Raw genomic sequence first — 12923 nt, forward strand, 5'->3', positions numbered from 1 at the left:
TTCGTAATTGCGTCTGTTTCGTAATTGGGTCTGTTCTGGCTGATCAAGCATTTCTTTACAGCATGAGTGGCCCTTGTTCTTGCTATGGTACATTGTAGTTTACTGTTACATCAGATATTAATTTTCTTCCTCTCATCCTCAAGGAAAACTGTTTTCCTCTCCTCTCTTTAAGATGTCTTTTTAGAAACGCTCAAGGAGGCTCTTATATCTGTTGTCGCACTCGAATGGCTCGCAACGCTGTTTTGTGCTGAAGCCTGCTTGCAGGCAGCAACGATTGAGTATAAATATTGATACGAAACAGTCGCAGATAAAGACAGCAGCTTCGAGGTGGCTGCTGTGACGAGGACGAAATGTTTCGTGGGGCATCGCCGTATTCGTCGTGTCTCGACGATCGTAAATATATTTCGTGAATAACCTTACACCCGAGTTACCAGCAACAATATCATGTTTTGTACAAAAGTGCCACGATATCGGCAGTGGCTTCACGCACCCGCCCTTTGCGATGTCCGTCATCTTGCGTGGGTCGGGACGACAGCGCTGTAGGGAACCGATGTTACTCAGTTTCGCCCATATCCAGTACCCTGTGTGCAGTGTCAGCTTTGATAATCTTTTTTTTTTTTTTTACGAATCGCTGTTTGGACGCGCTACTCAAGGCTCGTTTTGTTATCGAGATCGTGCACGTAACGTGCCGGAAATGCCTGCCTGTAAGGAATCAATCGTTCTTTAACCCCGAAAAACGCACCACGAATACCGCGAGGAAAGATTGTGCAGACAGAAAATGTGTCCACCTCGCGTTAATAACCCTTGAGGCTGTGTGTATATATATATATATATATATATATATATATATATATATATATATATATATATATATATATATATTGCCGAAAAACAAACAGGCTTTGCGTGTTGTACGCCACGCATACCGAATGAAGAGGAAGCAGAAGTTTTTTTTTTTCATTCTTTATTTTTCAAATTATCTTCTACATTTTAAACAACGAATTCTTGGCCAATCTTCCAGAGTGGGTACGTGCCATGGTGTAGAAGGAAAACAAACAAACAAACAAACAACTGCAGGGCTACATTTCCTGAAACTTGATTCCTGAAACTTGAAGCAGCGAGAGGTTAAAAAGAAACAAAACAAAAATGACACATTGGCATCTCTTATATAGACACAGCCTCCGTAAATGATCCCCAGCGGTAGGGATTATATAAGCTGGCCGAAGCCGTGAGACGGCGCTTCGAGGTAATCGGATTTGGAAAAAAAAGGGCCCCCCTTTTGCACTCGCAGGTCCTCGGACTTATAGCGTCAGATCGAGGCTTCTTTTTCTTCCTTATGTTTTGATTATATCGTGGGCGGTGAGGATTGGAGATGGAGCTTGCGGGATTCGGTGGACAGCGGAGATAGCTGTAGCTCTGCGGGAGGATGCGACACAGAGGATGGAAACTCTTTCCTGTTGGGAACTTTTGCTCCGGATGGCCGCTGATACGTAAATATTGACCGTTGGGCTCTGTACGGTCCAACTGAAACCGGACACTGAATGATCGATAAATGCGGTGTTACGCTGCTAAATATAATAGTGAAAATACAGGTCATGATTACAGTCGAGGCCAATGCGTTAAACGCTTACTCCTAAAAAATGAATAATAATTCGAATTTTGTTGGATTGTCCGGAGAGTTCTCACGAATCTTCAGTGAAATTTGTGGTTGCCTTGTGCCTGTCTACAGAAAAACGCTGATACCGTGTCTTACCACACTCGTTTATCTTAGCTAGCTGGATTGAAATATAAGTATGAATTCTAGAAAATCTCGAAGGCGTATTTTTTTTTTTTTGGGGGGGGGGGGGAGACTTCGGGAGAATTGTCAGCATATCCCAAATTACTGTGACGAAGCCAGGTGAGATTAATTGCGGACAAGGTTCATTCAAGAACATTGCTTCGAACACTTATGACTCTACACGTGACGGCATTGCATAACGACTGAGTCATTCATTTTTTTTCTTTTATTTATTTTTCGTTCTTTTGGTGAGTAAGACAGCCGAATGGTCCTGATATTTCCGCTCTTTCGTTCTGCTGTTTGAGTAACTTAATTCGTTCGGTCGGCGTAAAAGTCCGAACGTTTCTTCTTTCCTATTTCTCTCGGATGACACGAATACGAAACTCGCGCGTGACTGTACGTGGGCTTATGGTTGACGCATAGTCGTCCAGAACCAGCGGCGTATAATTTAGATGAACCCGATACTTAGTAGAAGGCCGTGCGCTCCTGTAAGCGGAGATGGCGCGAGAATACTTTCGAGTCATTGCAACGCAAAGTTGACTCGCGCGACGGGAACCAGTTTCTGACTCACCCGTCTTGATTGAAACGGACTGCCCATGTGCACAGACGGTGGCGGTGATGGGAGAGCGCGGTTAGGATTTCATTTCGAATCTGCGTATAACCTTCCAGTTGCGGTGTGTGCATCCCTATATAGAGATAGCTGCTATAAGCGCACTGTGCTATAGCCGCATAGATTTCGATGGAGGCGAAATGCTCGAGGCCTCTGTGCTTAGGTTAGACGGTCAAAATTTCCGGAGCCCTCCATTACGGCGTCCCTCATAATCGTATCGTGGTTTTGGGACGCAAAACCCCCAACAATTATATTATAACAATCGATTCAACATTTGAAGGTCGTTTTAAACACGTATTCGATTCGACACTTTCGCTATTCGAACACTCCTATCGAAAACATAATTGCTGCAGGGTTACTGATAGCAAAAAATGAAAGCTGTGCGTGAGCAACTTAATCTACGTCTATAAGGTATGACGTCTAATTTACAGTTAAATGAATTGCCCTAAGTGCCTTGAGTGTTCAATCATGCGCGAAAGCCCAACACTCTGAGGGACGGTCTTCGTAATTCTTGCGCACAATTCCTATGGATGCAGCGGCGTGACATGCGCCTATTGTAGCGTACATGGAGGCGAAAATGTTTGAGGCCCGTGTACTTAGATTTAGGTGAACGCTATATGTGGTCGAAATTTCTGGAGCCCTCCACTACGGCGTCCCTCATAATCATATCGTAGTTTCGGGGCGTTAAACCCCAGTTATTATTATTATTATTATTATTATTATTATTATTATTATTATTATTATTATTATTATTATTATTATTATTATTATTATTATTATTATTATTATTATTATTATTATTATTATTATTATTATTATAGCGTATAGGCGATTTCGGTAAGGAAGCCTTGCGAATGAAGGTTAACTCCCCTTGTGCGATTACGTTGGTGATACAGGAAGGGCAGTTTTATTTTTTACCTTCGGTAGCACAATTAGTTTCCTTCTTTTATTATGATTTTTTTTTGTGTCCATCGTTGTTATAATCTTGCGGTGTGATTGGATGCATTCAGTGTACGAATACGAGCATGCTGCGCTCGAGTATCCGTGTCGTACTTTCTCTTGTCACGTGGCTTATCGGCTGGCGTACCGATAAATAACCGTCCTTTTGGCGTTACGATACGACCCTCTTTCGCTGCGTGGGGTGGATGGGGGGCTGTGATAAGAGGGTTAGATAAGCTCCTGCTGTTTCCGTGTATTTGTTTTGCATCGGCTAAAGTTAAAATGCGCGTAATCAGTTTACCGCCAGTTAAGTGGAACGCCTTGCGAGTCTCATCCGATGCAACACAAGGGCGCGTCTCTAAGGCCAAAACGGAACACGCGAATGTCTGAGCATTATGCTAAGCATGCCGCTCCGTTTGCATAAACGACAGTGAAAATATAATCGCTGTTATCATTTGCAAAACATTCATAAAAATTCTTGGGGTAAAGAACAAAAAAAAAAGCAAGAAAAAAGAAACACGACGTGACTGAATATTACCCTCTTCCTTTCGAGCACTTTTGTTTTCGCAATCTCTTTAATCGCGGCATATAGTTCAACTCGACCACCGTCTGTCTTTCGCATGACTTATCGGTCTGGGGAGCTTTTAATGAATCAGTTCATTGTTGCATGCACGAAGAAAAAAAAAGGGGGGGGGGGGCGGAGGAGAGGGGTATTTGCCGTCTTTTGCATAAGTGTAGTTGCGTTATCTACGCTGAGTTATATGCGGAATACTTGCGAAGCACTTTCAACGCTTCAGCACTATGAAATATGACGTTGAGACATATTAACTTTTGTGTTAACCCATATATGGCCAAACTCAGAAAGAATGACAAAACAAATATTTTTTTTTCACACAAAAAGTGTACTTCTACTCTCAAAAGAAAGCACACAAGTTCTTAATTTACTGCCACGTAAACGCAACACTGTTTTCCAAGCCGTCCTATAGATATAGGACACTGGGCATTAGGAGTGCTATGTGCGGGTGTGGTAAGCCTTGAAACATTTCACGTGCACACCGACATTGCACTGCTTCCTCTCCATGACGTCTTTCATACAAAGCAAGCGTTTGCCCGGAGGAAGCGGTCGGCACGTGGCAGCATGAAAAGCAAGCAATGTCTAGGCTTGCACACGTTGAGAATGAGGCCTGCTTGATGTGCTGTAGGTGGCGCTAGTCATCAGCTAAAGAAATAGCGATGTTAGAATGCATCAAAGAAGCGTCTTATATGTAGGACACTGGGCATATGCGGGGCAAGCAGGGTTAATAATTTCTTTTTCTTTGGTCGCGGGATCGAATCCCGGCCGCGGCGGCCGCATTTTCGATGGAGACGAAAATGCTTGACGCCCGTGTGCTTAGATGTAGGTGCACGTTAAAGAACCCCGGGTGGTCGAAATTTCGGGAGACGGCGTCTCTCATAATCATATCGTGATCTTGGGATGTTAAACCCCAACAATTACTATTATAATTTCTATTTCTTTAATACCAGCATAGACGTGTATTTAGTGATTTTCTCGGCCTGCTTCACTGAACTGCCTGCCCAACGAGAAACACGACGTGCTTTCCGTTTCATTTAGTCCCTCAGTGAACATCTGTCGCCTTTCCCTTACAAAAATGTGTTTAGACAGTATAGACTGTCTAAACGTATTTTTAGACAGTCTATATAGACTGTCTACATACATTTTTGTACGGGTTGTCTAGTGAATTACATTTGTGGAGAAAAGAAAAATGCCTCCACGCCAGATTACCGCACGGAAATGCTATGGCACACAACTCGCCGTGTAAGGCAGCCGATTGCCGTATTAAGGGCGAGACAGACGGTCCGATTTTTCATGCGATTCCACGTTATCCACGTCCGACACGGCGGAGGGGAATCCGGAATGGTGACCTTTCATAGCATCGTACAGCCACCATTCTCTCTCCCCCACCGCCGCGTCGGCCGTCGGATCGCATGGAAAATCGGACCGTCTGTCCCCCGCTTTACGCGATAATGATTTATATTGCGCGTCTGTATAGTGATACGGCAGTGCTGAAGCATGGCAATAGATAGCGTGAACATGAGTGACAAAAAAAAAAAAAAAGACGGATTAATACTTTGTGTTTTTTTTTTTTAAGATCAGGAAGAAAAATAGAAACGTATGAAACACGTACTTCGGCCGCGGTTTTCAACGTCTTATTTAGACAATACTAAACATTATTGCGAATTTTGTTGGACGTGACGCTAGCAGACATGAATGTTCATGTCGAAATTGCGCTTCTTATGGACGAAAGGCGCCCAACGGACATAATGGCATCAAAGCTTAAGCTGCTGTCTTTGCGTTACGCAACGGCCGTATACGCTGCTGTTCTGTCTGTGCTGAAGTGATTGTTTGGCGGCTCTCCGTAAAGGGGTCGTTTATATCGAACCGGAATCAATAAGCTACGACAAAGAAATATTGTGAGCCATAGATATATAGAAAACCGTCGGCATGTTTATCTTTGGCTGATAGTTTTACGACGCGGTGAGCCGCAGCGCGCTCCCATCTTCGTGTTATCTTTCGGAGTCGCGTAGACGAGTCCACGGGAACAGTTCAGATAATTATATCGCGATCACTGTAGTATCTATCGCTCGGTGCACGCTGACGACCCTCCGTCGCGACAGTCTGCTGCCGCAGGTAGTTCGCGGAACTATACTGCACGGCAGAGCTTGAGCGTCTCGCGGGCGCCGGTGAACTTCACACGAAACGCAGAAACCTGCTCGCGGCTTTTCCAAAAAATATTGCCCCCTCCACCTCTCCATCCACTTATCTACGCCTTTCCACCTTTGCTTGAGTATGAGCAGCGTCAAGGCGCGCCGGCGGGTCTTTTGTGGCGTCCCCTTATTCCTCAGAAAACAGACTACGATGTAAGTTTCGATTTTTCACCTGAAAAATATTGTTCAGGAAGCGCGGCGCAGTGCTCGCATTGTGTGACCATGTCCCCCTGTCGCGTGTTTTAACGCACTTGACGCCTTAGTATTACGGTGACCGCTTTATTACACGACTCAAGGTAACCTTTGCCCAGCTGGCCACCTTCATTCATTCACCGATTCAGTCAACGATCAGATTCACTTGTGCTCGTCCCGAGTGGCTCGCTGTATCTGTGTGTTCGGCGCCTTGTTCGCCGTAACGTCTTTATTATAAACGTCCATTACAGTGACTCTACGTTTCGATTCATGACTCTGGCGTTTCTTTTGAAGCGTATTTTCCATTGAAAGATCGCGTAATACAACTCGCGAGACGTTGGTGCGACGGACGCCCCGTCTAAAGCTATCGGGTGTCTCATGTATCCGTGTCTTTAAGTGAAAATTAGTCGCACCATTACATCGTGCCTGGAATATACCGTGCTCCATTGCGAATGGTAGTGTGCCCAAGTTTAAACATTGAAATGACAAATGCACAGGCCGACTGGAGTGTGATCTCAGGAGCTCTGCGTTGTCGCCTGCCTCACATACGACAGCGTAGCTCTGTTCAAGTGAAAGATAAGCCTCGGCAGCAGGGGCTTATCCAGAATTTCGTTTTTTTTTTTTCTGGGGGGGGGGGGGGTGTATTAACCGAACGCGGTGGATGACTGCGTGTGCCGCTCTGTAAAGGGGACGGGGGGGGGGGGGTTGGCTTGAATGATTTTTTGAGGGGTGTCAGGATCTCCCGTCAAGTGGGGGAAGGGGGGGGGGTTAAATCCCTGCAGTCGGCATTAATCTGAGGAAGGTGTGACTTATTCAACCGTGCACCCGTACAATGTCCAAGCTAGAATCTCCTTTTTTCACATTTGAGTACACTTTATAAACTTTGCGAAGCATGTGACTGTTCGTCCTTTCCCCGACGAACGGCGGCACAGTGCTTTCGTTGCGCAAGAGTGGTGCGTGCTCTTCGGCATCTCCGAGCGAGTCCCTCGATGCCGGTCCCGTGGCGCCCTCGCTCAGGACGCCGGCGAAGCTCAAAGTCCCGTTTGACGTCGTCGTCCGCTTTCAGGAGCAGCAGCAAAGAGAGAGACCCTCCCGTCGGCTTGCTCCCCCTGGTGTTTCGGGGAGGCACGACGAGGAGGAAAACCTGTCGTCCGTCGTGCCTCTCGACTTGGCGCGCGCTTGTCAGCAGTCGAGCGCCTGCGTCCCCGTCGGCGTGGTGCGTTGAACCGCGCGAGGGCCCCAGCGGCGCAAGTGCGGAAGCGAGCGGCTCGGCCAGGCCTTCTCGGGGCTCTCGCCGCGTCGCGATGTAAACACGGGCCGCGTTGCCGCGCGCGCCCCCCTCATCAGCGTTGTGCCCCGAACAGCTGACGCCGCTCCTCTCTCGCTGAAGAGCGTGCGCTGTTGTCGTCTCGAGAGTTGTTTCGTCTCGCTGCGGTCTCGGATATTCCCCGCTGGTCGCCGCAACCAGTCGTCGACGGTCAGGGAGGAGGGGAGTGACCGGTGCGACGAGACTGGACTGTGCGTACTGCGGAACCCGGACCGGTCAGTGCTGCTGGTGCGCGGAGTGCGGATCTCAACGCCGTGGAGGCTATATGTTTCGGCGTACTTCTGTCCTGAAGAGTGGTGCCGCTGACGCAGCATCCCGAGGATACCTCGAGGAGTCGTATTAATCTCCCTCTTGTGCTACGGTCGCTGCCGCCTGGTAGACGGCGAGAGCGGTGTTTCCCGTTCAACAGTAGCAACGGACAGTGCCCGCGCTATCACTGAGAGTGAACTAGTGTTGCGGGGTGCCTGATGCGACCGAAGAAAGGCCGCGTGAGATAACGGTCGCACTCCCCGCGCGAGCATTCACTGCGTCGACTTTCATCGGAGTAAGTTGCCGTCGGAGATAACTCGCACCTCTCTTTCGCCGGACCCGTGCCCCTTGGTCGTCGCTGCTGTGCTGTGTCGTGTCTGTCGGTATAGTGGCGGTGCGCGTCGCGGAGTCGTGGTCGTCGTCCTCGCCGGCGGGGCCTCGCGGCTGGCGTGCCCTGGGTCGCGGTGCGTGCAGCGGCGCCCCGGGCCGGGCGCGTGAGACGCGCGGCGGTGGAGGCGGCGGCTCGATGGCGCCCATGCCGCCGCTGAGCGGCCTCTCGGCCGCCGACAACGCCGGCAGCCACCGTGGCTCGCCGCCGGCCTCCGCGGCCGCCTCGAGGGCCCCGCCGACGGCGTCGACGTCGGGCTCGTCGCTGCTGCTCCGCGGTGTGCTCACCGCTTCGTCAGCCGGCCGCTACTTCGTCTGGAACCCCAGCAATGCGTCGGTGAGTTTCGTTTTTCCAGCGGTTTTCTCGGAACAGTCGACTACGGCCTTAAACACAGTAAAGAGAGCTTTAGTGCCGGGGACCCCAGTGTGCTTGCTTACGCAAGTCCTTGTGTTTCTGTGTGCTCTTCTTTGATGCGACTGTCGAACAGAAGAAAGCGGGAAGGTGTACAACAGGATGCAAGAACGCGCGGACCCAACGGCTATGGGAGTCCCCGGTACTAAAAACTCCCTATTTACCCGTTATCGGCGAAGCGCATTCGCCAGACCATCGTACCGCGTGTTTTCTGTCCTTCAGAGTCGCAGAAGAACATACTCCGGCGCAAAACTAGTATCTAGTTTTTCGTATGACGCAAATAATTTATTTCGACAGCGTTCGTTTGCGCTGTATGCCGTGGGACAATTGTAAATCGGCAAATTTGTTTCAGCCTGCTCACAGCTGCGGTTTAGAAAGGCGTATTTAGTGACGGCTGTCGTGCCGGTTTCCGCCTTTTGCAAGCATAAAGGGCGTTTTGCGCAGCCGGCCATTTGAAGTGGCAGGGATCGTGGGAGCAAAACGGGTTGCGTTTAGGCGCTGTGGCATTTAACTCTGCTCAGAAAGCCATATAGGCTGCGAGAAACATAAGAACCTTTCGTCTAAAAATGTTGCCAGGTCATTGACGTGTAAGCAACGTTCGCGCTTCTCGAATGTGCACGCAGCTCGACTGCAGTCGCCGGTGAATCTATTCGTTGCGGAGCGATTCACTCTAAAGGAAAAACAAAACATTGGCATCGTTTCAGTGGGAAAAGAAACGAAAAAGTTAATGGCCGTTGATTTTCAATAATAATAATAATAATAATAATAATATCTGGGGTTTAACGTCCCAGAGCCGCGATATGATTATGAGAGACGCCGTAGTGGAGGGCTCCGGAAATTTCGACCACCTGCGGGTTCTTTAACGTGCACCTAAGTCTAAGTACACGGGCCTCAGACATTTTCGCCTCCATCGAAAATGCAGCCGCCGCGGCCGGGATTCGATCCCGCGACCTTCGGGTCATGGCCGTTGATCTTTCACTTTTCTAAATTGACCGGCGACGCATCTCGGTAAATGACGCCTTTGTTTTGCACGAGTAGTCGTATACATACTACAGCTCACAGCCCCGATTCATTTGTGCGGAGGGTGAGATTTTTCGAGGCGTGCTTCCGCGCAGCGCACCGCCACAGCGCGGCTGTTTCCCAGCTGGCACAACGGCGGCTTTGTCTAGCTGCCGGAAGCGCGTACGTGTCCCGAGTTTGCCCCGGTTGTGTAGTGCTCACCAGGACACGTGCGCGCAGCGCCGGCGACCGTGTGTCGTGAGGCGGCGGGAGCGGCTGCTATAAACACCTTGACATCTCTTGTTACCGGTTGTTGAAATTCCAACTTATTTATTAGAACGATCTCCTCCGTGGACCCGCCCGCCGAGCGTGGTGACTCTAGGGTGGCGCCGATAAGATCCGAGGACACGGGCTCGATTCCCGGCCGCGGATGTCGCATTTCAATTAGTGCGGAATGCAAAACGCATCGTTTGCTTACTGATTTTAGTTGCACGTCAAATAATCTCGGGCGGTTCAAAATTAATCTGGAGTTCCCGCCACTACGGCGGGTCTCGAAGCCATGTCGTGGTTTTGGCTCGTGAAACGCCAAAATTTAAGACATTTTTTAACGTTATTGTGCTACAGGCGAGTGCTCCATATACAAAATCAGCAAGTATGAAAAGCGGCACAAAAGTGGAGAAAGGTAGCAAGTAGGGTGTTGAAACGTGCTATATTCTGTCGCGCTTGAAGAGCGGAGAGTCAGGTAATCCGTAGCCGGATGAGGTGTCATGTGGTTTGAAACTCTCTATAACGCAATTTTGGCCGATACGTGGCGAATGTCGAGCAACACTGACGAAAACACCCGTAACCCCGTAGCTCGGTCAATTTGTCACTAATATCACCGACTGTGGCAGCCTTATTCCTTCCTCATTGCATGCCTTCGCATTCTTTCGTTATGTCCTTACCTCGCAGGTGCGTAATGTTATGACAGTGGAGGGCAATATCGTCGAGAGGGGCAGAAGAAGCTGAACGCTTTCCGAACGTATATATGCGCGTCCCCGTATTCCCGTTTCCGACGTCGAAAGCAATTTTCTCTGCGACCCATCTTCATAGCGCAGAAAGCGGTCGAAAGAAAACAAAACAACAACAACAACAAAAAAAAAAAACAGTAAACAAGCAGAGGCCTACGAGGAGAGAGAGACGACATCACCTGCATTGCGAAAGACCGCGCCGCTCGAAAGCGAACACCGCCTGGTTGATAAACCCCGCACGTGTCGCGCTCTCTCTCACTCCGTGTCGCATGCAGCCGTTGGAAACGTCGGCGGGCTGACCGAAGAGATATCGTGTGGCATCAATATCGCCTACCTTGCGGGCACCGAAGCGTGGCTGCTGTTGTAGATCGGCACCATTGCCGTCGGGTAGTTTCCGATTGCCTTCACCTTGTGTTTACTTATTCAACTATATACGTTATCGGTATTAGTCAACTACCATAGGCGTGCGCAGAGGGGGGAGGGGCAGGGGGGCGGCCGCCCCCCCTAGCCACCTAAGAAGAGGGGGGCGCAAAGTCGGCCCCATACATTGACTTAATAGGGAGGAGGGGGGCGCCGCGTTGAACCTCCCCCCCCCCCTGAAGGGGAACCCTGCGCACGCCTATGTCAACTACGTTACCTTGCGGTAACGTAGTTGACTAATACCGCTTAATATTCGCATTTAGGGTCCCTTTACGAGAGCTGTCCGAGCTGTCCAACAAGAAAAAAAAAGGCTCACTGCTGGCAGTGGTTTTGAGCTTTGATTGACATTCGACTCCCTGGCAGATATAGGCAAGTTTTATTGTTAATAATATTATTAAATAGTGTCGTGCCATTGCGGCAGCCGATCATATCACAGTGGTGGGCACTGTGTGATCGGAGTCGGTGTAGGAGTTCGAACGCACTCCAGATCGATCTATATCTGCTTGCGATTGGCAGTCACCTTCTCTGCTTTCATCAAAGCTATTGGAATATACAAATTTGGTTTTCCAACAGCTGCGGCGGCGCCCACTACAGCTATAGAGACAAAATGATTCGCAGTCGTGCCGTCGTCTCCCTTAGATGCAGCAGTGTTCATACCCGACTCCTGTCAATCAATCGACCATTACAGAATAGAATATTCACTGTGGAGACGCAGTGAATGTCTCTGTACACTGTCCATTATGTTCACTTTAAAGGCCGTTCCCCTCGAAAAGGCGACAATGACCGTGCCTGTATTTTCAACCTTACAGATAGGTCTTGCTTGTGCCAGCTTAAACCCGATGGAAAGCGGCGTGCCGGCGGCAACCGGACGTTGCGAATGCTGGCAGTCCATCTCTTATAACGTTCGATGCGTGTTCAAAAGGCTTTCTTGCCCATTCCGCAAGCGAACCAGAAGAGGAAAAAGAGAAACAGCAGCTCGGATGAGGTGCCCGCTTGTTGCAGTCGGCGCAGTGATCGGAATGCGCGGCGGTTCGCTTCAAACGGCGTCTCCGGTTATTTTCTCCTTCTTCCTTGTGAGCGCGACAGCGCCTTTGCAGGCGGCCATTCAGCACTCGATAGCCGGAGGAAGGATGCATCGTCCGTGCAGAGAAAGCGGCTGCCGATGCCGGGGGTCTTGAGTCCCGTTCTAAAGGAGTCTGTCGGCGCGTAATACACGTGTAGGGCGGTTCAGTTTGCCACCGAGATCACGGTATAGTTGCGTGCAACAGTCGGGAAGATTATGTGCAGTACTCACAGATTGAAGTAGGACAATTTAGGGCTAAGTAATGCACATTTTTTTTTGTTTCTACCGTCTTCAGTTCGGGTAATATCGCCGTAATTTCGACTATAACGCGTAGATAAGAGCCAACATTATCTTTAGAGACCAGATTCGTCGCGAGAAGACGTGGTTATCTCGAGGAATTGCGCATGGAAGTTGTTGTACTAAATATTTTAATGTCGCGTTTGAATCCGCGAGTACTGTACATTACGGTTGGAACACTCGAATGAGCACCTTTCATATGGGCACTTACTGCAAGTATTTGTGGAAATATTGTTCGTGTACGGCACTAGTCTGTCAAAAGGAGTCGTAACTGCCAACCAATGCTGTGCAAATCTAAACCACCATGCTTTTGCAAGGGAGCGAAATTTGGACATGCCCTGCGCGCAAGTGTTCCCTCTAACTGTGGACACGTCTGTACGTATACAGAGCAGCCTCTTTACCACCTACGGAACACTTCAGCACATCGTAGCTCAGTGTTTCGGCAGTCTACAAGGCCGTACAGCTGAATTCATCT

General features: G+C 49.1%; 1 protein-coding gene across 1 annotated transcript in view; it reads left to right on the plus strand.

Annotated features, from left to right (window-relative positions):
* Positions 1-7487: 7487 nt before the first annotated feature.
* The window catches only part of LOC119390817 (uncharacterized), a 281919-nt gene continuing 276483 nt past the window's right edge, over positions 7488-12923 (plus strand). Inside the window, exon 1 of the mRNA XM_037658520.2 lies at positions 7488-8584. Within this exon, the coding sequence (XP_037514448.1) occupies positions 8387-8584 (198 nt within the window). The 5' untranslated portion in view covers positions 7488-8386. The remainder of the gene's footprint in view (positions 8585-12923) is intronic.

Source organism: Rhipicephalus sanguineus, chromosome 4, assembly GCF_013339695.2.
Source record: "Rhipicephalus sanguineus isolate Rsan-2018 chromosome 4, BIME_Rsan_1.4, whole genome shotgun sequence".
Taxonomy (NCBI): Eukaryota; Metazoa; Arthropoda; class Arachnida; order Ixodida; family Ixodidae; genus Rhipicephalus; species Rhipicephalus sanguineus.